This window comes from Malaclemys terrapin, chromosome 9, assembly GCF_027887155.1.
Source record: "Malaclemys terrapin pileata isolate rMalTer1 chromosome 9, rMalTer1.hap1, whole genome shotgun sequence".
Classification (NCBI taxonomy): domain Eukaryota; kingdom Metazoa; phylum Chordata; order Testudines; family Emydidae; genus Malaclemys; species Malaclemys terrapin.
This window is the reverse complement of record NC_071513.1, coordinates 97,074,898-97,098,580: the sequence shown is the minus strand read 5'-3', so window position 1 is coordinate 97,098,580 and position 23,683 is coordinate 97,074,898. Positions and strand designations below refer to the sequence as shown.

General features: G+C 39.5%; 1 protein-coding gene across 5 annotated transcripts in view; it reads right to left on the bottom strand.

Annotated features, from left to right (window-relative positions):
* Nucleotides 1–23,683, bottom strand: part of ATP11B (ATPase phospholipid transporting 11B (putative)) — a 105,695-nt gene that overhangs the window by 8,611 nt on the left and 73,401 nt on the right. For 2 of the 5 annotated variants that reach the window (XM_054038790.1, XM_054038789.1), the window contains exons 25-28: nucleotides 21,998–22,136; nucleotides 17,113–17,178; nucleotides 16,690–16,793; nucleotides 15,336–15,501 (exon numbers count right to left, since the gene is read on the bottom strand). In XM_054038790.1, coding sequence (XP_053894765.1) covers nucleotides 15,336–15,501; nucleotides 16,690–16,793; nucleotides 17,113–17,178; nucleotides 21,998–22,136 — 475 coding nt within the window. Of the gene's footprint in view, nucleotides 1–602; nucleotides 729–3,727; nucleotides 3,814–15,335; nucleotides 15,502–16,689; nucleotides 16,794–17,112; nucleotides 17,179–21,997; nucleotides 22,137–23,683 lie in introns of all 5 variants that reach the window. The other 3 variants (XM_054038793.1, XM_054038792.1, XM_054038794.1) reach the window with 3 other exon arrangements.

Sequence of the window (23,683 nt, the reverse complement as noted above, 5' to 3'; positions counted from 1 at the left end):
ATTCTCTTTATATCCCTTTCCTGAATGAAGGATTTTATCTTTAATACAGAATCTCCCCTCATTGCCTGCATCTCTTCTAGCCTTCCTCTCCAATTTTAGATCTGTGCACAGATTTGATCACAGTTGTGTGTTACACTAAACTAAGGCCTGACAAAAACAGGTAAGACAACAATGCAGAAGAATGCGGTGAGGTGGACAGTACTGAGCACAGATAGTTTTAAAACAAAAAAGTCTCTGGCAATACTAAGTGTATCCTCGACTGGGCTGCAACTGGTAGGAAGAGCCACTGCTTAAAGACTGACATATACAGAGAAAAAAATGAGAACACTAATCTTTGGGCTGCAAAGAAGTTTGCAAAAGGTATGATTTAGGGCTAAAGATCTTAAATCATTGTAATGCAAATGTTTTTCAGGGGAATGGATAACTAATGGAATGAATCAAGAAAAAAATTAAATACTATGTATTACAATTAGTGATTCAATCTGTTAAGCCCAAACAAAAAACATGCCGTCATGTAAGTTTCCTTGTCAATATCACCAGTATGGGAATTTCAAAGATGATTCCATGACGGACTGTACATAAGGGTACAATGGGAGTACTACCTAGTGAATGTAAGAACTGTCCTGCTGGCTAGATGGATCAGCTAGCAGTTGCCTATTGTCCTCCCCTCTGTGCCTGCTTTCAGCAAAGTCATATGCTGAGCTGACTGAACCCTTATCCTCTTCCATCTAGAAGGACAGAAAAGCAACAAATCTTATAAAACACCACACTCAGTTGAAGTTAAAACAGTAATCTTTAAACCAGTCTTTAATCTACTGACTTGTCCTTGATAGAACAGTGCACATTTGCTTACGCAGGAAGAGATGACCACTTTCTCAAGTTATCCAAATCACAAATTATTTATTAATGCACATCAATGTTACCACAGAGTATAGTTTGTCAACACATTAAAGGCTTACAAAAAATGTAGATAAGTAATTTTCAATTCCGGCCCCTTCCTCCCCCAAATAAAGGTCTAAAACTAGCGCTTTTGTCCAAAGGGTCTTTCCAATTCTTTTCCCAGTTTGTTGGGTCTTCTGTATGCCAAATGACATCTGCAGGTTTTAGTTCAACAAAGCACTTATATCTCATTGAAGCATATGCTTATGTGCTCTGCTAAAAAGAAATGGATTTCAGTATGTGCTTAAAGTTAAGCAAATGCTTAAGTGGCACTTTGCTGAAGCCGGGTCCTAGATACTAATATAATCGACGCTATGTAAATAGCTAAAATAGATTATGAGATGGTTATTGCTACACCACAATTAAGCTTTAAAGTAGCTTCCCATTATGACCCCCCATTTTTACCTTCTAGTCACCCCAACAAAAGAGACTGATTCCCCTGAAATTTCAAATGCCACATCTCATCCTTGGTTAGTTTTTCTAGAAAATTTAGAAAAGGCATTTTGAAGTTTGGCATTTCTAAAGTCTCCCTGGCACTTTAAAAAAAAACAAAACATTTTCCTAAATCTTTTGCTCAGTTGTACCTCTAAAATGACTTAGTCTACAAACACCAAATACTTTTTGTTATTTGTACTGTGGCAGCCCATAGGGGCCCCAGTCATGGATCAGGGCCCAATTGTGGTAGGCCCTGTACAAACAAAAAACAAAAAGATCGTCCCTGCCACCAAAGAGCATACAATCTAAGTCTGTCATCCTAAGAAGAGATGCCTTGGTGCCCCTTAGTGTGTGTGTGGGGCGGGGGGAGAGGGGGAAGCATTGAAGGGTGAGGAAAAGGCTGGTTTACCAGTGGAATTACAACAATATGTACAATACAAATTTAATAGAAATTGATCTGCTTCTGGCTCCAGGCTTTGCTGCAGCAGCTACTGACCAGAGGCAGACATGATAGCGAAGAGAAAAACAGCAGCAGTTCAGGTCATGAAAACCTGAGGCCACAGAGGCATACTCTTGTAGTCTTGGAATGGAGGGCTTTAGGAAAAGCAGACGTGCATGGAGATAGTGGAGAAAACAAGGGGCAACAGTGGAGTCGTTTGAGGAGGGTGGGGGGCAGAGAGTGATGGAAGGACAGAGCTTGATCCACATTAAAAAAAAGTGTTAACTTTTAATTCCTAGATTTAAAACTTCACGCATTAGCATTCCGTGTGGATAAAAGTCTTTCCTGTCCCTTACATTCCCCTTCTGCCGTACAAAACCTTAATTTGCCACCCAACTATAATGACCCCATTACACACAACTTTCATGTACAGGGTGAAGTCTATAGGAGAGAAGCCACCTAGAAGAACTCTTAAGACCTGCTGATGCCTGCGCTACTCATATGGACCATATATACTAATTTACTTTTAACTTTTGGCACCACATTAAAAACACAGGGACATTCCTAAACAAAAACTTAGTTTTAAAAAAAAAAAGCTAGAAAGTGCCAACTTACCTTCCTTCAAAAGTTAATTTTGTGCTGAATTTCAACAAGATTAACTCCCTATGATATTCAGAAATCTGAGTTGCAGACTTCCTGGTATTTCTGCTATAGTGAGTTGCATTACAAGTACCATCACATGGTAATAACAGAAAAGAATGGAATTGTTATTTCAAATTTCTCTTTGTGGTGATGTCAGTCACCCTGGCAGATGAACCATGGAGTCTGCAACTGAGATTTCTCAGGTTTTTAAGAGTTAGTGGTCACAATTATTTATTTAAAATATAGCACTCATTACCTTTGCATAGGTCACTTTGCTCTCCTATTTCCCCTATTCTGAAGGATGTACATCCATTCCTTCAATGTAGGTCACATGGATGTCCTGGTCCGGATTTTACAGGCACAATCCCAGACTTAGACAATCAAATACTATATGAACAAAACTGTGCTTTTAATTTTTTGTTGCTGCAAAAGTGGATGGTTGTAGAAGGCTGGGACGAAGGTTTGGCCCTTAATCTTTGTTGCAAGTTAAAACATTTATTTTTGTGCATGTTTTATTCTTTAAAAAGAAATGTCAAATCGTAGTCCTATAGCATTTCACATACTGAGACTGAGTGCATTATAAAAGTTCCAGCATCTTAGTATTTTACCTAGACAACAGACAGGCACAATTCAGTCTTTGAGTATTTCATACAATTTACACCGAAATATCTTTAGAGACACAGACATCCATAATACATTGAAAATAAACAACATTCACTTGATAGATGCATTAAACAAAAGCAAGAGTCTTAGTTGATGCACAAATGTATATTTACACCCAAGCAAAAGACATGTTTTATGCTCTTATGGCACAAGTGAAAGCAAATTAAAATGGGCAAACAATTAGCAAGAAAACTGCTGCCTAAAATACAAGGACCTTTCTGTTATGGTCTTATGAAGCTGTAGTTATCCAACATGCAGAAAGCACTGCTAATTTTGACTACACAAAGCAAAAACATTGGAACCATGCTAGAAACTGTGGTTATTTTAAAAATGGATGCAAGAAAGACTTGTACTGTATTCTCTAAATTGAGCATCATGCTAGGGATTTTCTCCTAAAAGACTGTCTAATACATGCTACTTATGAGAAGCAATTGGCCTGAAAAAACAGAGAGCAAAGCCAAGAAAAATGCCAAATAGAATGAATCTCCACTATAGATACTGCCTCTCATCCCACTTTGATATTCATGCCTCTTCCCATTTCTCTCATTGCTGGTTAGTTGACCTGCAACATGCATAACAGTTTATGAGGAATTGTCCCTCCTACTCTACCTAATTCTGCTCAGCTGATTCCTTGCCCTGGATAATGGCTGCAGTGCGATGAACTCATCACTTAAAGCAACTCTGTTGGAGTACATCTATAAGTGGACAGAGAAGGGATGGAACATACAAGTCAGTAAGTAATAGTATTGTTCTAAGAGAAAGAAATAGGACAGGATTTTAAAAGACATTGTTATTTACTGGAATATACTTCATACGCAAAACACATATGAGACTGATACTTGCAGATTGTTCCTGGCACCAACTTCATTTATTTTTCACTGGGGCCATGTTTAAAAAGTGTCCCTTAACTTTCATAATGGGCGAAAAAAACATGGGAATACTTGGGGCATGCTTCTCCAACTGTCCTTAGACTCTCCCGCCACCCCATTAGTATTGCAATTTCTGCTGTTTATCAAAAGATTTATATTTTTACTGGGATTGTCCCCCCAGTAGCCACATCTTCCTATATGATCGCACGGTAGTTATAAATGCAAAAGCTCACAGCAATTACAGATTGATTTCATTGAAGTACCAGGCAGAAAATCTTGGAACATGGCAAAAAGTCATGCTTGTCCCACTATGAAAGCCCATTTTCAAGCCACACTACATTTTTTGCTAAGTTTTTAATTAAATCGGCTTTCAAAATGCAGTAAAACTAATAGTTTCTTATACAGTAGTTCCTGATTACAATACCTTAACATTTATGTTTTAAGACAGCTTTTAGAAACAGTGTATAATGTTATTTTTCAGCTATTTCTCTCATGCAGAAGTTTATCAGATCTTACATGATGTCTAAATTAATTACGTGCAGAAAATAATTGGTCTTTGGGGAATGATTATTTTGATGATAGTAGTATTTATAATTTTCAAAGTAAACTATTATCTGGGTTTAAAAAGATGGAGACAATCTGTTGACTCATTTTCAGAGTTACTGGGACAATTATTTTACCTTGCATACCAAATTAAGAAAATGTACTTTAAGCTTGCTTATTTCTCCCAGTGAAATATTTTAGAACTTAAAGGTAAAAGACAGCAGGTTATGAAAGCCCAACAGCTCCATTTTTAAAAATTTGTGATTACTGCATGTAATCTATTTCCTTGTCCTGACCTAAAACTAGTTTTACTTTGCTGTATCACACAGAGCAGGGGTCGGCAACCTTTCAGAAGCGGTGTGCCGAGTCTTCACTTATTCACTTTAACTTAAGGTTTCGCGTGCCGGTAATACATTTTAACATTTTTTAGAAGGTCTCCCTCTATAAGTCTATATTATATAAGTAAACTATTGTTGTATGTAAAGTAAACAAGATTTTCAAAATGTTTAAGAAGCTTAATTTAAAATTAAATTAAAATGCTGATCTTACGCCGCCAGCCCACTACCGGCCTGGGGTTCCGTTCACCTAGTTCGGCAGCGGGCTGAGCGGGGCCTGTGGGACCCTGGCTGGCAAGGAGCCGGCAGCCAGGACCCCAGACCAGGGGTGCAGGTGGGAATGTGGGTGGTGGTGGTGGTGCAGGAGCTCCCGTTTGGTGCTCAGGATGTGTGGTGTGTGTGTGTGGGGTCCAAGAGTCAGGGCATGGGGTGTGGGGGGGTGCAGGAGTCATAACGGGGGCTGGGTGTGTGTGTGGGGGGTTCAGGGGTCAGGGCAGAGGGCTGAGGTGCTCGGCTCGTGGGGGTGCTCCTGGCAGGGGGCTGGAGGGAATATGCCCCGTTCCCACACCATTTCCCAGGGCCCTGTCCCCACCTCTCTCTGCCTCCTTCCCGGAGCAGCGAGCACGCTGCGGCTCGGCTCAGCTCGGCTCCCCCTCCCAAGGGCAATCAGCTGATTGGCAGCAGGGAGTGGGAGGGGCAGGAAAGCACCATGCTGGGGGAAGAAGCAGGGGATTGGGGAGCTTGGCTGCTGGCATGACCAAGCTTCTGCCTTCTGCCCCCGCTGGAGAAATCTGTGGGCGGAAGAGGGGGCCTGAGTGGGGCCAGGACCCTGGCAGGCAGCAGTGTGCCATCAAAAATCGGCTCGCGTGCCGTCTTTGGCATGCGTGCCACAGGTTGCTGACCCCTGACAGAGTCTCAGTTATTGGGAGCTAAGCTGTTTTTAAAAGATGCAAGTACACAGGAATTAATTCAGCCACATGTAAGACGCAGTTGTAGTGTGAAAAGTAAGTTTACAGTGGAAATGTGGAGTTCCACTTATTCTCTCAATAGCTTCCATACAAAATTTGCTTATTTTTAAAAACAACAACTTTTTCTAGTTGTCATCCCTACCAACTCAACATGAGATCTGAAAGTCAAACTGGGTTATTTTCTTTGCTTTGAGATCAACAGTAAAAAAAATTCTGTAATTGGAATTTAGTTAACAAACATAGTGATGTACAAACCTGAAAAGAATCCCATACCGCACTGCTTTAATGATAATACAGCTAACTAAAATAAGTAGAAAAAAAATGGTCACCCTTCACTCATGTTTAGTTCCTTATTCCATGGTAACTCCCATTGATTTCATGATCTCAGACTGGTCCCAAGAACTGCTCATAAAGAGTGGCAGAACCTGACCCTTAGATTGCAATTGTTGAAAGAGACGAGTATATGTATGAACATATGCAGGAGGAGATCCATGAAATAGTAAGGTCCCATTTTTGGAAATTTACTTTTCTGACTATAACTACACTTCTAAAGACACACATGCGCACACACAAAAAGCAGCTAGATGGTCATTAAGTTGTTACCACCATTAAAAATTACACAACAGTTAATGGATTTTATTGCAAAGTTTAGCTGATTGTCTAATGCAATTAATACCAGAATTGGGGTTTCCCAGCAAGATGTATTCCGGCAGAATGCAGTGGCACTAATGCAGATGCTGCCAAACTGTCCAGTACTAATGGAGAAAGGGAAAAAAATGCACTAACCAAAACACATACCTACACTACCACAGGAAAAATGTTAGGTAGCATCACACTTCTCTCTTAGGTAAAATGACAGGCCATGCCCATAAGCATGCAATCACAATGGCAACAAACATCTTACTGAAAGATTAAGTGAGATTAAAAATAAATGTATTCTAATGAATGGAAATCAGAAGCTAGGAACTGTAGAAAACTGATAAGAGGAGAAAAAAAAGACATAAGCAGAAATCTATGACTAGCTGAGTTAAGGGAAGTGTGTGTGTGTGTGTGTGTGTGTGTAAAATCTGTTAGGAACTAAAGGAATCTTGTACCAATGTAATTGGTGCATTACTAGATGGAAGTGGTAAAATTGCCAAAAATGCAGAAAGCAGAAGTGTTCAATAAATATTTCTGTTCTGTATTTGGAAGAAAGCCAGATGATGTTGTCATATGATGATAATGAAATATTTTCCATTCCAACAGTAACTAAGGTGGATGTTAAACAGCAGCTACTAAAGTCAGACATTTTAAAACCAGCAGGTCCAAATAACTTGTATCCAAGAGTTCTCTAGACTGTTACTGTTGATTTTCATTAAGTCTTAGAATGCTGGCTATGTCTCAGAGCACTGGAATAAAGTTAATGCGGTGCCAATATTTTAAAAGGGTCAATGCGACAGCCTGGATAACTGTAGGCCTGTGACATCGATCCTAGGCAAAATAATGGAGTGGCTGATACAGGACTTGATTAATAAAGAATTAAAGGAGGGCAATATAATTAATGCGAATCAACACAGGTTTATTGAAAATAGAGCTTGTCAAACGAATTTGATTTTTTTTATGAGATTACAAGTTTGGCTGATAAAGGTAATAGTGCTCATGTAATATACTTAAACTTCAGTAAAAAAATTGACTTGGTATCGAGACATTTTGAGAAAGAAACCAGAATGATACAAAAATCAACATGGAACAGATTAAATGGACTAAAAAATGTAATTGTAAATAGAGAATCATCAACAAGCAGGTGTGAATTCATTAGGGTTTTGCAGGGTTTGGTTCTTGCCTCTACACTAGTCAACATTTTTATCAATGACATGGAAGAAAATAAAATTGTTACTGACACAGTTTGCAGATGAAAAAAATAGGGGAACGTATATAAAGAAGACTTGTCGCGGATACAAAGCGATCTGGATCACTTGGTAAGCTGGGAGCAAGCAACTAATGTGTGTTTTAATATGGCCAAATGTAAAGTCATACATCTAGGAACAAAGAACTTAGGCCATACTTACAAAATAGGGGACTCTCCTGGGAAGCAAGGAGACTAAAAAAGATTTGGAGGTCATGGTGGATAATCAGCTGAACACGAGCTGGCTAATGTGATTCTTGGATGCAAACAAAACAGGGGACTCTCAAGTAGGAGTAGAGAGGTTATTTTACCTCTGTATTTTGCACTGGTGCAACTACTGCTGGAATGCTGTGTCCAGTTCTGGCATTCATAATTCAAGGATGTTGATAAACTGTAGAGCGTTAAGAGACGAGCCACTAGAATGATTAAAGGACTGGAAAACATGTCTTATAGTGAAAGAATCAAGGAGCTCAGTTCCATCTAATAAGTTTATCAAAGAAAAGATTATGGGGTGACTTGATCAATCTATCAGTACTTACATGGGGAACACAAATTTGATAACAGAGGGCACCTCAATATATCAGACAAAGGTATAACAAGATCCACTGGCTGGAAGCTGGACAAATTCAGACAAGAAATACGGTGCAAATAGTTAACAATGACAGTAATTAACCACTGGAACAACTTACCAACGGTTAGTGGATTTTCCATGACTGGAAATTTTTAAATCAAGATAGGATGTTTTTCTAAAAGAGGCTCTAGTTCAAATGGGGATTAATTCAGGAAGTCCTGTGGTCTGTTATTCAGCAAGTCAGTCTAGATGACAACGGTGGTCCCTTCTAGCATTATAATACAGTTTTATTAAACTCAATAACCTTTCGTCAAATAGTCTATATAAGGCATAAGTCATAACCAGGATTTTATGGAACACTAATTACATTATGGAGAATGTTTTATCAGCATATATTAGAGAAGTATGTATTTCTGTATAGTAATACTAATGAATATTTGCTATAAAACTATTTTGCCAAACTACATGCTAGTGAACAGGGCTTTTGTGAACAGGGGCTGCTAACAGGGAGTTTCGCAAGGGAGTTCTCCAGGTGAAGGAGGAGCAATACAGCACCCTTTTGGGGTAAGTGACTGTCTGTAGTGTGCGTTTGTGTTTGGGGGTTACTTGCTGTGTGCTGAGCTTGTGTTTGTCAGTTTGTTTGGTTGTTTGAAGGACCGTGTGCTGTGGCTGGCAGTTGGAAGCTGTGAGCTTCAAAGGAAGGTTTGAACGCTAGAAGCCTCTGGTAAGTGGCTGAGCCTTAATCAGTGGGCGGGGCATTCATACAGGCCAGGGCTTTATAAAGCAGCGCACAAGCAACCAGGGAGCTTTTGCAAACAGGGGTTGCTAACAGGGAGTTTCGCAAGGGAGTTTGGAAGGGGAGTGGGAAGGGGGCGAGGGTCCCTTGCCGGTTCTATCTGTTTTCCTTTTATTCCCCTTAAAACCTAAACTTCTTGCTTAAACAACCCTTTCAGCGGACAGGGGGCTCCAGACGGGAGTTTGACAGAGGGAGGCTTACGATGGTTAGGCAGACCCACAACACCTGTGCCAGCACTGCTTCTGTCTCCTCCACCTGCGCCTGTAGCCAGACAGAGTGCCTGAGCATGGATGCTTCTACCCAGATCCTCGTGTGGTTTTGCAGGGACTGTAACTTGCAATTTCCACTTACTGACATCCAGGCTGGGGGGACCATCCAATGTGAAAGGGGCCTGCTGGTGGAATCTCTCAGGCAGCAGGTGGGAGAGCTACAGGAAGAGGTGGCTAGGTTGAGGAGCATCCAAATCCACGAGCAATTCCTGGACAGTGTCCATGTGGAGACAGCTGAGGTAGCTGTCCCAGTACACAGGACTGCTGATACACCACTGGTGGAGGAGGAGATGGCTCAGAGTGGATACTGGCAGCTGGTTACTTCTGGCAGCAGGCAGTGCTCCACCCCTGCTCCGAACCCTCCTGCCGTGGTAATAGGTAACCGTTATGCTCTTCTTGATACAGGAAAGAAGGAATCACCCCCTACAGTAAAGGAGGAGAAGCCTCGTACCCCTAAGGCTGGGAGGTCTGCTGCCACCACTGCGAATAGGAAACGTAGGGTAGTGGTGGTCGGAGACTCTCTGCTGAGGGGGACGGAGGCGCCCATCTGTCGCCCTGACATTTCATCTCGGGAGGTATGCTGCCTGCCGGGAGCCCGTATCCGAAATGTTACGGAGGCATTGTCGAGGATTATCCAGCCCTCTGACTACTACCCCATGCTACTCATCCATGTGGGCATAAATGATACTGCGCGGTGTGACACTGAGCGGATCAAGAGTGACTAAAGGGCTCTGGGAGTACAGGTGAACGAGTTGGGAGCGCAGGTGATATTCTCTTCGATTCTTCCTGTCAAAGGTAGGGGCCCGGGCAGAGACAGATGCATCATGGAGGTGAATGCCTGGCTGCGAAGATGGTGTCGCCAGGAGGGCTTTGGCTTCCTAGACCACTGGATGCTATTCGAGGAAGGACTGCTAGGCAGAGATGGCGTTCACCTTTCGAGGAGGGGAAAGACCCTATTTGGACACAGACTGGCTAATCTAGAGAGGAGGGCTTTAAACTAGGTTCGACGGGGACAGGTGAGCAAAGCCCACAGGTAAGTGGGGAACATGGAGACCTGGGAGATGGGTCGGAAACGAGAGGGAGCGTGGGCTATATTGGCAGAGAGAAAGGAGGGTCAGGACAAAACTGGGAGGAAAGATCAAACCAGTATCTTAGATGCCTATATACAAATACGAGAAGTATGGGTAATAAGCAGGAAGAACTGAAAGTGCTAATAAATAAATACAACGATGACATTGTTGGCATCACTGAAACTTGGTGGGATAATACACATGATTGGAATGTTGGTGTGGATGGGTACAGCTTGCTCAGGAAGGATAGACAGGGGAAAAAGGGAGGAAATGTTGCCTTATATATTAAAAATGTACACACTTGGACTGAGGTAGAGATGGACATAGGAGATGGAAGTGTTGAGAGTCTCTGGGTTAGGCTAAAAGGGGTAAAAACAAGGGTGATGTCACGCTAGGAGTCTACTACAGGCCACCTAACCAGGTGGAAGAGGTGGATGAGGCTTTTTTTAAACAACTATCAAAATCATCCAAAGCCCAAGATTTGGTGATGATGGGGGACTTCAACTATCCGGATATATGTTGGGAAAATAACACAGCGGGGCACAGACTATCCAACAAATTCTTGGACTGCATTGCAGACCACTTTTTATTTCAGAAGGTTGAAAAAGCTACTAGGGGGGAAGCTGTTCTAGACTTGATTTTAACAAATAGGGAGGAACTCGTTGAGAATTTGAAAGTAGAAGGCAACTTGGGTGAAAGTGATCATGAAATCATAGAGTTTGCAATTCTAAGGAAGGGTAGAAGGGAGAACAGCAAAATAGAGACAATGGATTTCAGGAAGGCAGATTTTGGTAAGTTCAGAGAGCTGATAGGTAAGGTCCCATGGGAATCAAGACTGAGGGAAAAAACAACTGAGGAGAGTTGGCAGTTTTTCAGAGGGACACTATTAAGGGCCCAAAAGCAAGCTATTCCACTGGTTAGGAAAGATAGAAAATGTGGCAAAAGACCACCTTGGCTTAACCACGAGATCTTGCATGATCTAAAAAATAAAAAGGAGTCATATAAAAAAATGGAAACTAGGACAGATTACAAAGGATGAATATAGGCAAACAACACAGGAATGCAGGGGCAAGATTAGAAAGGCAAAGGCATAAAATGAGCTCAAACTAGCTACAGGAATAAAGGAAAACAAGAAGACTTTTTATCAATACATTAGAAGCAAGAGGAAGACCAAAGACAGGGTAGGCCCACTGCTTAGTGAAGAGGGAGAAACAGTAACAGGAAACTTGGAAATGGCAGAGATGCTTAATGACTTCTTTGTTTCGGTCTTCACCGAGAAGTCTGAAGGAATGCCTAACATAGTAAATGCTAATGGGAAGGGGATAGGTTTAGCAGATAAAATAAAAAAAGAACAAGTTAAAAATCACTAAGAAAAGTTAGATGCCTGCAAGTCACCAGGGCCTGATGAAATGCATCCTAGAATATTCAAGGAGCTAATAGAGAAGGTATCTGAGCCTCTAGCTATTATCTTTGGAAAATCATGGGAGACGGGAGAGATTCCAGAAGACTGGAAAAGGGCAAATATAGTGCCCATCTATAAAAAGGGAAATAAAAACAACCCAGGAAACTACAGACCGGTTAGTTTAACTTCTGTGCCAGGGAAGATAATGGAGCAAGTAATTAAGGAAATCATCTGCAAACACTTGGAAGGTGTCAAGTATCAGAGGGGTAGCCGTGTTAGTCTGAATCTGTAAAAAGCAACAGAGGGTCCTGTGGCACCTTTAAGACTAACAGAAGTATTGGGAGCATAAGCTTTCGTGGGTAAGAACCTTACTTCTTCAGATTCACTTGCATCTGAAGAAGTGAGGTTCTTACCCACGAAACCTTATGCTCCCAATACTTCTGTTAGTCTTAAAGGTGCCACAGGACCCTCTGTTGCTTTTTACTTGGAACGTGGTAAGGTGATAGGGAACAGCCAGCATGGATTTGTAAAGAACAAATCGTGTCAAACCAATCCGATAGCTTTCTTTGATAGGATAACGAGTCTTGTGGATAAGGGAGAAGCTGTGGATGTGGTATACCTAGACTTTAGTAAGGCATTTGATACGGTCTCGCATGATATTCTTATCGATAAACTAGGCAAATACAATTTAGATGGGGCTACTATAAGATGGGTGCATAACTGGCTGGATAACCGTACTCAGAGAGTTGTTATTAATGGTTCCCAATCCTGCTGGAAAGGTATAACGAGCGGGGCTCCACAGGGGTCTGTTTTGGGACCGGCTGTGTTCAATATCTTCATTAATGAATTAGATATTGGCATAAAAAGTACGCTTATTAAGTTTGCGGATGATACCAAACTGGGAGGGATTGCAACTGCTTTGGAGGACAGGGTCATAATTCAAAATGATCTGGACAAACTGGAGAAATGGTCTGAGGTAAACAGGATGAAGTTTAACAAAGACAAATGCAAAGTGCTCCACTTATGAAGAAAAAAAATCAGTTTCACATATACAGAATGGGAAGAGACTGTCTAGGAAGGAGTACGGCAGAAAGGGATCTAGGGGTTATAGCGGACCACAAGCTAAATATGAGTCAACAGTGTGATGCTGTTGCAAAAAAAGCAAACATGATTCTGGGATGTATTAACAGGTGTGTTGTGAGCAAGACACGAGAAGTCATTCTTCCGCTCTACTCTGCGCTGGTTAGGCCTCAGCTGGAGTATTGTGTCCAGTTCTGGGCACCGCATTTCAAGAAAGATGTGGAGAAATTGGAGAGGGTCCAGAGAAGAGCAACAAGAATGATGAAAGGTCTTGAGAACATGACCTATGAAGGAAGGCTGAAAGAATTGGGTTTGTTTAGTTTGGAAAAGAGAAGACTGAGAGGGGACATGATAGCAGTTTTCAGGTATCTAAAAGGGTGTCATAAGGAGGAGGGCAAAAACTTGTTCACCTTACCCTCTAAGGATAGAACAAGAAGCAATGGGCTTAAACTGCAACAAGGGAGGTCTAGGTTGGACATCAGGAAAAAGTTCCTAACTGTCAGGGTGGTTAAACACTGGAATGAATTGCCTAGGGAGGTTGTGGAATCTCCATCTCTGGAGATATTTAAGAGTAGGTTAGATAAATGTCTATCAGGGATGGTCTAGACAGTATTTGGTCCTGCCATGCGGGCAGGGGACTGGACTCGATGACCTCTCGAGGTCCCTTCCAGTCCTAGAATCTATGAAATCATTTAAACTACTGCACATCATTACATTGTAACAGCCACTCAAAAGGCAAGGCAAATATCTCTAGACACTTTGTTCAGTCTCAGAAAACAACAAGAGTAAATTTCGCAACTAGCTTTAAAGCAGTGCAACTCTTTACGAAACGTATCCTGGCATGCTTTTATAAACGTAGATGCTAAAGACTGAACAATTTGTGTGCCAGCAAGTCTGTAGGCTCACTTTATTCAGAAATGGTTTAGTCAGTTCTAGTACAAAAGTTATCCTTTGCAAGAGTAAAATCCTTACTTACACTTGGATCTGATGATAGCATTAAATAGGTTTACATAATTTAAATTAATTATCTTTTCATAAGAACAAGAGAACGGCCATACTGAATCAGACCAAAGGTCCATCCAGCCCAGTATCCTGTCCTCCGACAGTGGCCAATGTCAGGTGCCCCAGAGGGAATGAACAGAACAGGCAATCCTCAAGTGATCCATTCCCTGTTGCTCATTCCCAGCCTCTGGCAAACAGAGGCTAGGGACAACATCCCTGCCCATTCTGGCTAATAGCCATTGATAGACCTATCCTCCATGAATTTATCTAGTTCTTTTTTGAACCCTATTATACTCTTGGCCTTCACAGCATCTCTGGCAAGGAGTTCCACAGGTTGACTGTGTGCTGTGTGAAGAAATACTTCCCTTTGTTTGTTTTAAACCTGCTGCCTATTAATTTCATTTGGTGACCCCTAGCTCTTGTGTTATGAGAAGGAGTAAATAACACTTCCTTATTTGCTTTCCCCACACCAGTCATGATTTATAGACCTCAATCATATCCCCCATTAGTCATTTCTTTTCCAAGCTGAAAGTCCAAGTCTTATTAATCTCACCTCATACGGAAGCTGTTCCATACCCTTTAATCATTTTTGTTGCCCTTTTCTGAACCATTTCCAGTTCCAATATATCTTTTTTGATATGGGGTGACCACATCTGCATGCAGTATTCAAGATGTGGGCGTACCATGGATTTATGTAGAGGCAATATGATATTTTCTGTCTGATTATCTAGCCCTTTCCTAATGATTCCCAACATTCTGTTCACTTTTTTGACTGCCGCTGCACATTGAGTGGATGTTTTCAGAGAACTCTCTACAATGACTCCAAAATCTCTTTATTGAGTGGTAACAGCTAATTTAGACCCCATCATTTTATATGTATAATTGGGATTATGTTTTCCAATGTGCATTACTTTGCATTTATCAACACTGAATTTCATCTACCATTTTGTTTCCCAGTCACCTAGTTTTGAGAGATCCTTTTGTAGATCTTCACAGTCTGCCTGGGCCTTAACTCCCTTGAGTAGTTTTGTATCATGTGCAAATTTTCCCACCTCACTGCTTACTCCTTTTTCCAGATCAATTATGAACATGTTGAATAGGACTGGGCCTTGCACAGACCCTTGGGGGACAGCACTATTTACCGCTCTCCATTCTGAAAACTGACCATTTATTCCTACCCTTTGTTTCCTATCTTTTAACCAGTTACCAATCCATGAGAGGACCTTCCCTCTTATCCCATGACAGCTTTCAAATGAAACCACTATTTTACATACTGAAGCATCATAAAAATTTCAATTTTTGCAGAGGAAGTGATCTTTTGACATTTATTCAGAGAAGGATTATTTAGCTATCCACTAACAGGATTGAATTTAATAAAGTTCTTCTTTTAATTATTGACCATGTTCTATATAAAAATATAACATTACCTGAGCTTTTTCAGTATTTGTTGGTTGTAGATGTCTGCACAGCACTTTCTTCACAACATCAACAAACAAACAAGTGACAACTATGACGATTATGGCAAACCAAGCGGAACCACTTGACAGCAACTGAACAAATACAAAGTACATGTCCTGCGTATGCAAAAATGGCCTGAAAAATTAGAGAAAAGATAATTAGAGGAAAATATCAGAAGTACAAATTAAACAAAACTAATTTGCTAAATTCATCCCTGTTTTATGCTGTCCACCAGAATAAGTCAGAGTGTAGGACACCAGCACTGGCGAGACCACTGAGGGGAGTCTAGTAGTTGAAAGTGGCATAGGGCAGCTAAAAAGTGAATGGGGTGGGCTGGAGAAGAGTGTGGCTAGGGAAGGTTGGGGATGTACTGTTTTAATTCATCCCTGCTGCAGCCTCTATAAGAGGAAATGCTCCTTCGGAGCTCCTGGAACACCTTAAAGCTGCCCATCAACAGAACACATGAGGATGACACAACAGAAACATCGCCTTGCCATAGGTCATGGATTTCCCACAGCTGTGTAAGGTTCCATACGGATAAAGCTATGTGCAATTTGCACATCCCTGTAGAACCAGAAATGAGAACAGTGCAGGATTTTTAAAAGGGACATGATTAACAAGAGTATTCTTTAAAGTATTCTAATAGTTAAACCAACATTATGTAGAAGTTATAAAGCCTTAAATTCTATGAAGAACTAATAGGCAAATATCTAATTAGTTCATCTTCCTTATTTGAGACAGTGAGCCTTGCATTGTGCAGCATGGTGAAGTGAAAATCTGTATTTACAAAGACAACTGTCCAAATTTTTCAGCATTCATGTGTATGGAAATAGGTGCCAGAAGCCTCTTCAGAAAGAGGTGGATGGCCTTTGAGAGAATGGCATCCATGGAGTACTGTAGCAGGCAAAAAAAGAGTTTCCAGAAACAGTATGAGGATGCTGAGATTTAGAAAACAGTCATTCTAAGGGAAGAATTTGGGTTGTTACACAAAATGACTGCAGTTTCATTTAACCAGAAAACTAGTAAACTTAGAAAAAATGCAATGAATTTCAGAGTTCTAAAATGCATAAACATGTGTCTGCTTCAGGTGAGGGATAAATGCACGCAAGGCTGCAAAGTTACACACTATATGCTAGGAGTAACAGGCTCTAGATTTGAAGAAAAGGGCAAAACCCCATTGCTGGGATTGTCATTTCCTTTCCTGTTCTAAATGTATGAAGAAATTAATAGCTATAGTGCAGGATATCAAATACTAAAAGCAATGTTCTACTTTATCTTCCTATGTTTTATGCACACACAGAGACAAAATGAAAAATCACTCACCAGATAATTCCCCCATAAAACAAGGAAAATAGAAAATAAAATACAATGGAGCCCCAGGTAACAAAATGATTTATCCAAGTCCAGAAATGAGTCTCTAAAGCCATCTAAAAAACAAAGAATGTTTAGAAAATTAAGCTATGCAGTTTTACTTCATTAATATGAAAAGGCAACATTGCTTTCAAATTATTTGGATTTACTGTCAAACTTAATCAGTAAACACCTTTCAAGACACATGAAACTATGAAATGAATCTTTTTAAGCCATCACTGAAATTAACCCTAATGCCCTCTTTACCTCCTGTTTCCTTGAGAGACAGAAATTATTCACCACTCTTGTAAACTATGAAATCAACTTTAAACTGATAAATTATTCTGTATTTGCCTACATTTCCCAAAATGGAGGGTAAATATTATACTACTGTACCTTCACTGTAACAGTTATAACCATAACAGTAAAGACCAAAGTACCGAAAGTCCAGTTTCCAAACATCTAAACAAAATACAAAAACAGAAGTCATTGCACAAAATCAATTAATAGCAGTTGTAATAAATTATAGTTATCTGAAACCAGCTACACTAATGAAACCTGTGATTGTTCACTAAGTATAGTTAGTAGAGCAAGAAGGGTACAGCGCAAACCATAGGCAAAGAAAAAATATAATTCCTATTAAGAGTTACAAAATTTACATCCCACTAGCAAGGAATCTTTTTCCTTACCACCACAAATCTACAGCAGAAGATGACAAAACCAAATCATAAAATGAGATGGTAGGAAAATGAAGTTACTAATCAACCAATTATGTGTGAATATCCAGTTAGCCATGACTATCAATGGGAAGGTATTCCACTTTAGTGTAAAAGCAATAACTCCTCAATTATGAAGTTTAACATTAAAAGTTATTTTTGAAATGCAGCATCATTGGAGGGTTTCGTTTTTCCAAACCACAATCTTCATAATTCAAAAATAATGGTGCTGTTATGTTCTTTAAAGAGAACATTAAGAAAAGAGAGACACTTTTTTTTCAAGGCTGGTAAGATGAAAATTTAATCCAAACCCTAAAATACGTCTAAAGCATCTACCACTTTCATCATCCCATCCCAACTGAATTATCAGACCTTGGAACAAATTCTCCAACGTCAAAATCCCAGTTCTAACAAAAGGCGAGGATGCTGTGTTTGTTTCAACTGTGTACCCACATGCTCCACAAACACATATCACCCTTCTACTTTGCCGCCTGTACTGTTCTCATGAACAAGCAGGTACCGAAACTGAAGAGACTCTGCAGCACCTAGACCTATGGTGACTGACACTCTACATACTTTAAGACAGAGCCCAGAATTCTTGTAAATTTCACTTCTTTACCATTTATTAGAAGTAGGCAAACATGGATAGTGCAGGAAGACACCACCTGCAGATATGCAACCAAATTCATCACTTTGGAATTTCATAGTTTAGTTCATCAATTAGAAAACTAGGATTAACATGGTTGCAGCCCTTGTAATAGATAAATGATTTTAAAAAACAAATAAAAAACCTCAAGTGTACCCCCATACACCCAGTGCCTTGCTATATGAGGAAGAAAAATAATTTTTCAGCTTGTTAACCATGAAATTAAACTACTGCTATTAAGAGTGGCCCATGAAAGAAAGTGTCTTAATTTACACTACCATTGATGGCTGTACAGCTGCAATGCAAAAAATGAACAAATTCTTGCCACCATTTTTATTTTTGAAAGCATTTACAGAGAATAGATGCTACATCCTTTAATTTTGTGGAATACCAGATACAATATTTTGTATCTCCTTCTCTTCTTCTAACGTAAATCTTACCATTTGCCTGTTAGGTTTCAATATCTGACGACATGCACAGCATGAAAAAAGGGGGAAAAAAGTAGAACTAAAAGATCAACTTGTAGTACAGTGTGTTATGATGTAAGGCTATTAAACCTCAAACACACATTTACATACTCTGCTCTGGAAGCTAACCATATGTTATATGTATACAAAGTAAATTGTTCCGTTTGGTGCTCTGAAAGTCTACCATTAAGTCTGTACTTAGGCACTTTGATGTAAAAAGGATTTTTTACTTGAACCAATAACTGCTCAGGAATGGATTGATCCAGAGGGGAAAAGCTGTATTGAAAAACTTTTTCCATTCAATAAAATTCAACAAAAGCAAGATATCTATGAATGCACAAGCAGAAAGTCATATGGCCTTTACTATGTTACACCAGAGGAGACAATACATACCTCAATTAGTAAAGATATTTTGCTCAGAGGTTCAACTATTTTAATGCCTCTGTCAAACATCTCATAAGTGGATAGATACTCTAGCTAGCTGTATTATCACCACTAACTTTTCAGCCTGCACCCTATCTAAATTCTGCTCTCTCTAAACAGAATCTAGCAATTGTTTCATGTTCTCTCTGACTTTAGCCACACAAAACTTTTTTGGCCATTGTCCATTCACCAAAAAATATATATCATTTGCTGGTGAAACTGGGGTAGAGCTCACAAGGTACCTGTAAGATTATGGGAACATTCAAGAACTTTAACAGATGCCTTTTTTCTAGCATCTGACTGCCATAAATGGAAGCTATGGAGGGAAGTTTTACTGAGGTCTGAGCAAGAATGAATGAGGAGTCTATGGCAGAGATATACAGAATATAACAGATTGACAATTCCTGCCATCAGAGCAGCACTCATTTGGAAGACCTAAAAAACCTGTCATACTACAAAATAAAAGAAAATGACTGTATTCACTGAAAAATTTATTTTACAAAGTATATATGTGAAAGGTGCTTGGTTACAGCCTCGCAGACTGAAATCTTCTTTTTTCACAGAACAGGTAGCATGTGGATAGTGGAAATGGGAGTTTCCCCACATCATCCTAGAAGGAAACCACCAACTTATTTCACATTGGCCAGTGGATGGAAACAAGGTCACTGAGATGGGGGTGAATTTGAACCAGTGACCTAGAGAAGAGATATATATTCCATTACAAATTTACTAAGTCAAACAGTCCTCTTTGCTGAAGTTATTTGCTGCAGGAAAAAAAAAAATCTAACTTCTAGGATAGGACTTAGTTCTCCTGTTATTTGGCATTCAACAATAAGGTACACAAGGCAAGAATCTCACTGAGGACAAGGTAGTAGGTAAGAAATGCCTAATCTGTACGGCCACCTGTAAGAAAAAAAAACTACTTTGTGATGCTAAATCCTAGTCCCACAAAAGGAGCAATTGCCCATTAGTATCAAAGACACTGCAAGTTGAGTAATGATGGCGGTAAAGGGACAATGGCCAGTTGATCCTGGACAGATTCTAGAAGAGAGTGCCCCTTTTGTTTTTCTTGTTTTGGTCTAGCAGTAAAAAAGAAATCCCAAGAATTGATGTTAGTGTCCTGTAATTTTAAAAGGTTAAATGATTAAATACTACTAATTCTACTAAAACAAAAGTTTTAGTCTTCCTGACAGATTTTCACTTTTAAGTACTGAAAACTAGACTCTCTTATTCCACTTCATGACCTTGAAGGAGAGTTCATCATTGATGCTACAGCCACTTATTTGCTGAAGACTTCATGTTATTGGAAAACAAACTATTTACACTTTACTCATATAAATTTAATGACAAACTATCAAATCTGTCAAAATGATTTACAAAAGACTAGCTAGAACAGTGAATAAAGAGTTTGAAAAATTGTTTAAATCACCAAACCAATCTAAAATTTCATTATTACACAGAACCAACAGGACTCCTTTTAGACTGACATTCAGGCCAGAAAGGATCATCATAATAATCTAGTCTGGCCTCCTGCACATTGCAGGCCACAGAATGTGGCCCACCCGCTCCTGTAATAGACCCATAAGCTCTGGCTGAGTTACTGAAGACCTCAAATCATGATTTAAAGACTTCAACTTACAGAGATGTTAAACGATGACATTTTGAATACTATTATAACTGGTTCTGTGGCAACTTCAAAAGAAGCCTTTCAGCACATGCTCTCAGGGGGACAATTTTTTTGGAATAAAGATATACAATTATGCAGAATTACTCTGACAATTAAGAGTTGCACAGGGTTTTCTATTCATTATCTTAATAAATATCAAAATATACTCCAGGGCATACTAAAGGATTGCTCAATATTTTGTTAGTGGCTAAGCAGAAATGCTCATCTGGAAGGATCTCTCTTTTAATGCTTGAATTTCTGTACCTCCAAGAGTGGAGGTATTTATATAATGCTCTGTCATCTTCAGTCATAATTCACTGGTAGTTCAAACACATTTTATTACAGGTTTTCATGTGATATAAAAACTCAGTAATCCATTTAATTTTTCTGTGGGATTTTGTTTGTTTGGGCTTTTATGAACATTTGCTTTGCAGAATAGAACTTCAGAGTTACAAACATCACAGTTATGAACTAATCAGCTAACCACACACCTCACTTGGAACAGTAGTATGCAATCAGGCAGCAAGAGACCCCCCCCTCCACTCCCCAAAAGCAGCCAATACAGTACATTACTGTTTTAAACATAAACTACTAAAAAAAATAAAAGGAAAGTTTAAAAAAAGATTTGACAAGGTAAGGAAATTTAAATGAAACAAGCACAGAAAGTTAAGATAGTTAAAAACAGCATTTTTCTTCTGCATAGTAATGTTTCAAAGCGGTATTAAGTCAATGTTTAATAGTAAACTTTTGAAAGAACCGTAACATTTTTGTTCAGAGTTATGAACATTTCAGAATTACAATCAACCTCCATTCCCAAAGTGTTTGTAACTCTGTGGTTCTATTGTCACTGGCTAATACAAAGGGAAAGTTATGTATTCAGAAAGTGTGCAGATTTCCAGTAATTAGAATAGAACAGTAATGTTTTTTCATAATTACTATCCAAAGATTCAACATTTCAATTACTATATTAGAAATAAAGCAGATAGAATCTAATCCATTAGCAGGGATCTTTCTAGGATATGAGTTTATTTTGGACAAACATCCACGCACCAGCCTAGGAGCAACAGATCATCATATGACTGATCTGTTCTTCTGCCTTTTCTTCACTTTAATTTCAGGATCTTTTACTGCCTATAAAGGGAATAATGGTAAAGCACATTTTGTATTTATTCAGTGTAGAAGGTATTAAGGTCTTGAAAAAAGAAGTCTACTGGTTTACTATTTAAATTTACTGAATACAGTGTGACTTTTGCACTGCTAGAGTACACTAATTTTACAGAAACTGCAGAGTATATTAAATAAAATAATAATAAAAAAAAAAAATCACTGAATACACTGTCTTGCAATTTGTGAACTATTTTACCTGGCCATTTCCCAGCAGAGAAGTGTCTTCTCCCATCAGAAGATACGAGCCGTAGAAGAAAACAAATGCATGAGAGAACCCCAAAATGGTCCAGTAAAGAAACGGTTTAAATCCCAAGAGTGCATTTTTCCTAATGTCTCTGTGGAAATAAAACAAATTTTAGATTTCAAAATTTTCTCCAAATAACCAATCAGCTAGCTACTGAAACTGCATTTACTCAGAACAATAACATTCGTTCATTCTCTAACTTTGCTGAGATGCATTTTTTAAAATTGCAAATAATAAAACAATTATTTAAGCGACACCTTGAAACCACTGATAGGATTTATTTCCCATCTAGGCAAGACCTCTAAATCTCCTTTTCAAACATCCTCATGGGCTATTATTTCTATCTCAATCTTATGGAAAAACGTAGGCAGAAAGGTTAAATGATATACCTCAGGCCGTAAGAGGAATCCGTGGGAGCTCTCTCACTCAGAGCACCCTGCTTTAGCCACTTCACATTTTTAAAAAAAGCTGGTCTCAGCCCATTTTCTAGTGGACAGGGGTCCTATTAAAAAGTCGCTAACAGGAATGTCAGACAATGAAGTTCCTCCTTCCCCAGGGGGGACAGGATCTGCCACCTAGGCCCTGTAACCTTACCATCAAATCTTGGCTAAGACACTTTTTAATCTGTACTGTATTTTCTCCCATCACTGTAGAATCTGAGTATCTATTTTGTCTATAGACTTTTATTTCACTTACTACTTTAGATACAAATAAAAAAACCCACAAAATAAGTTATGACAGATAGTTCTACTTAAAAGATCTTTGGAGATGACATGAGTGAATTTAGTTTTAGCTACAGTACACTTTTCTGTCTCCAATAAGCAAAACTACCTTCAATAAAGTAAATATAATTTATAATTTAGAAAGGGTCAGCTGATCATTAGAAGCTAAAGGGACTAAGAACCACCAATAATATCACAAGTGTGTAATGCAGTACCACATGCTTCCACTAGGAGAATTATACTCCACAAGCACAAACTGCAGACCGCAGAGGAATGAGGTATATAGTAACAATTAGATTTGAGGGGGATAGGTTGAGATTAAGAGAGAATAGGAAGAGAGTCACACAAGAATAAATACTGTTTTCTCCCCAACTGCCCTTCACTACAAGGATTGCCACCTGCAACCCCACCATTGATTTTGGACATGAGCGGACAGTGATTGAGAAGAGGAGATTACTTACCTGTAACTGGAGATTCTTCAAGACATGTGGTCCCTATCTGAATTGCACTGAGGGCACCTTGCATCCGGAGCTGGTGAATCTGAAAGCAGTAGTGTCCGTTGGTCCGTACACGTGCTTTTGCTTCGCCTCATGGTTTCGTCCAAGGTGATAAAAGATGTTGCAGTCTCCAGTTCCTTCACCACCACAAATCCAACACATCCACAGCAGAGGGGAAAGAGGGCAGGATGTGGAATATAGATAGGGACCACACATATCAAAGAACTTCCAGTTACAGGTAAGTAACCTCCTCTTCTTCAAGTGATGGTCCCTATTCTATTCAACCTTGGGTGATTAACAAGCAGTACCTAATTTGGAGAAGGGTGCGAGGATGAGGATGGAATGGTTGAGTGGAGGACAGCTGTGCTGAATGAGGTATCCATCGCAGAGTTCTACACTAAGGCGTAACATATAGTGAA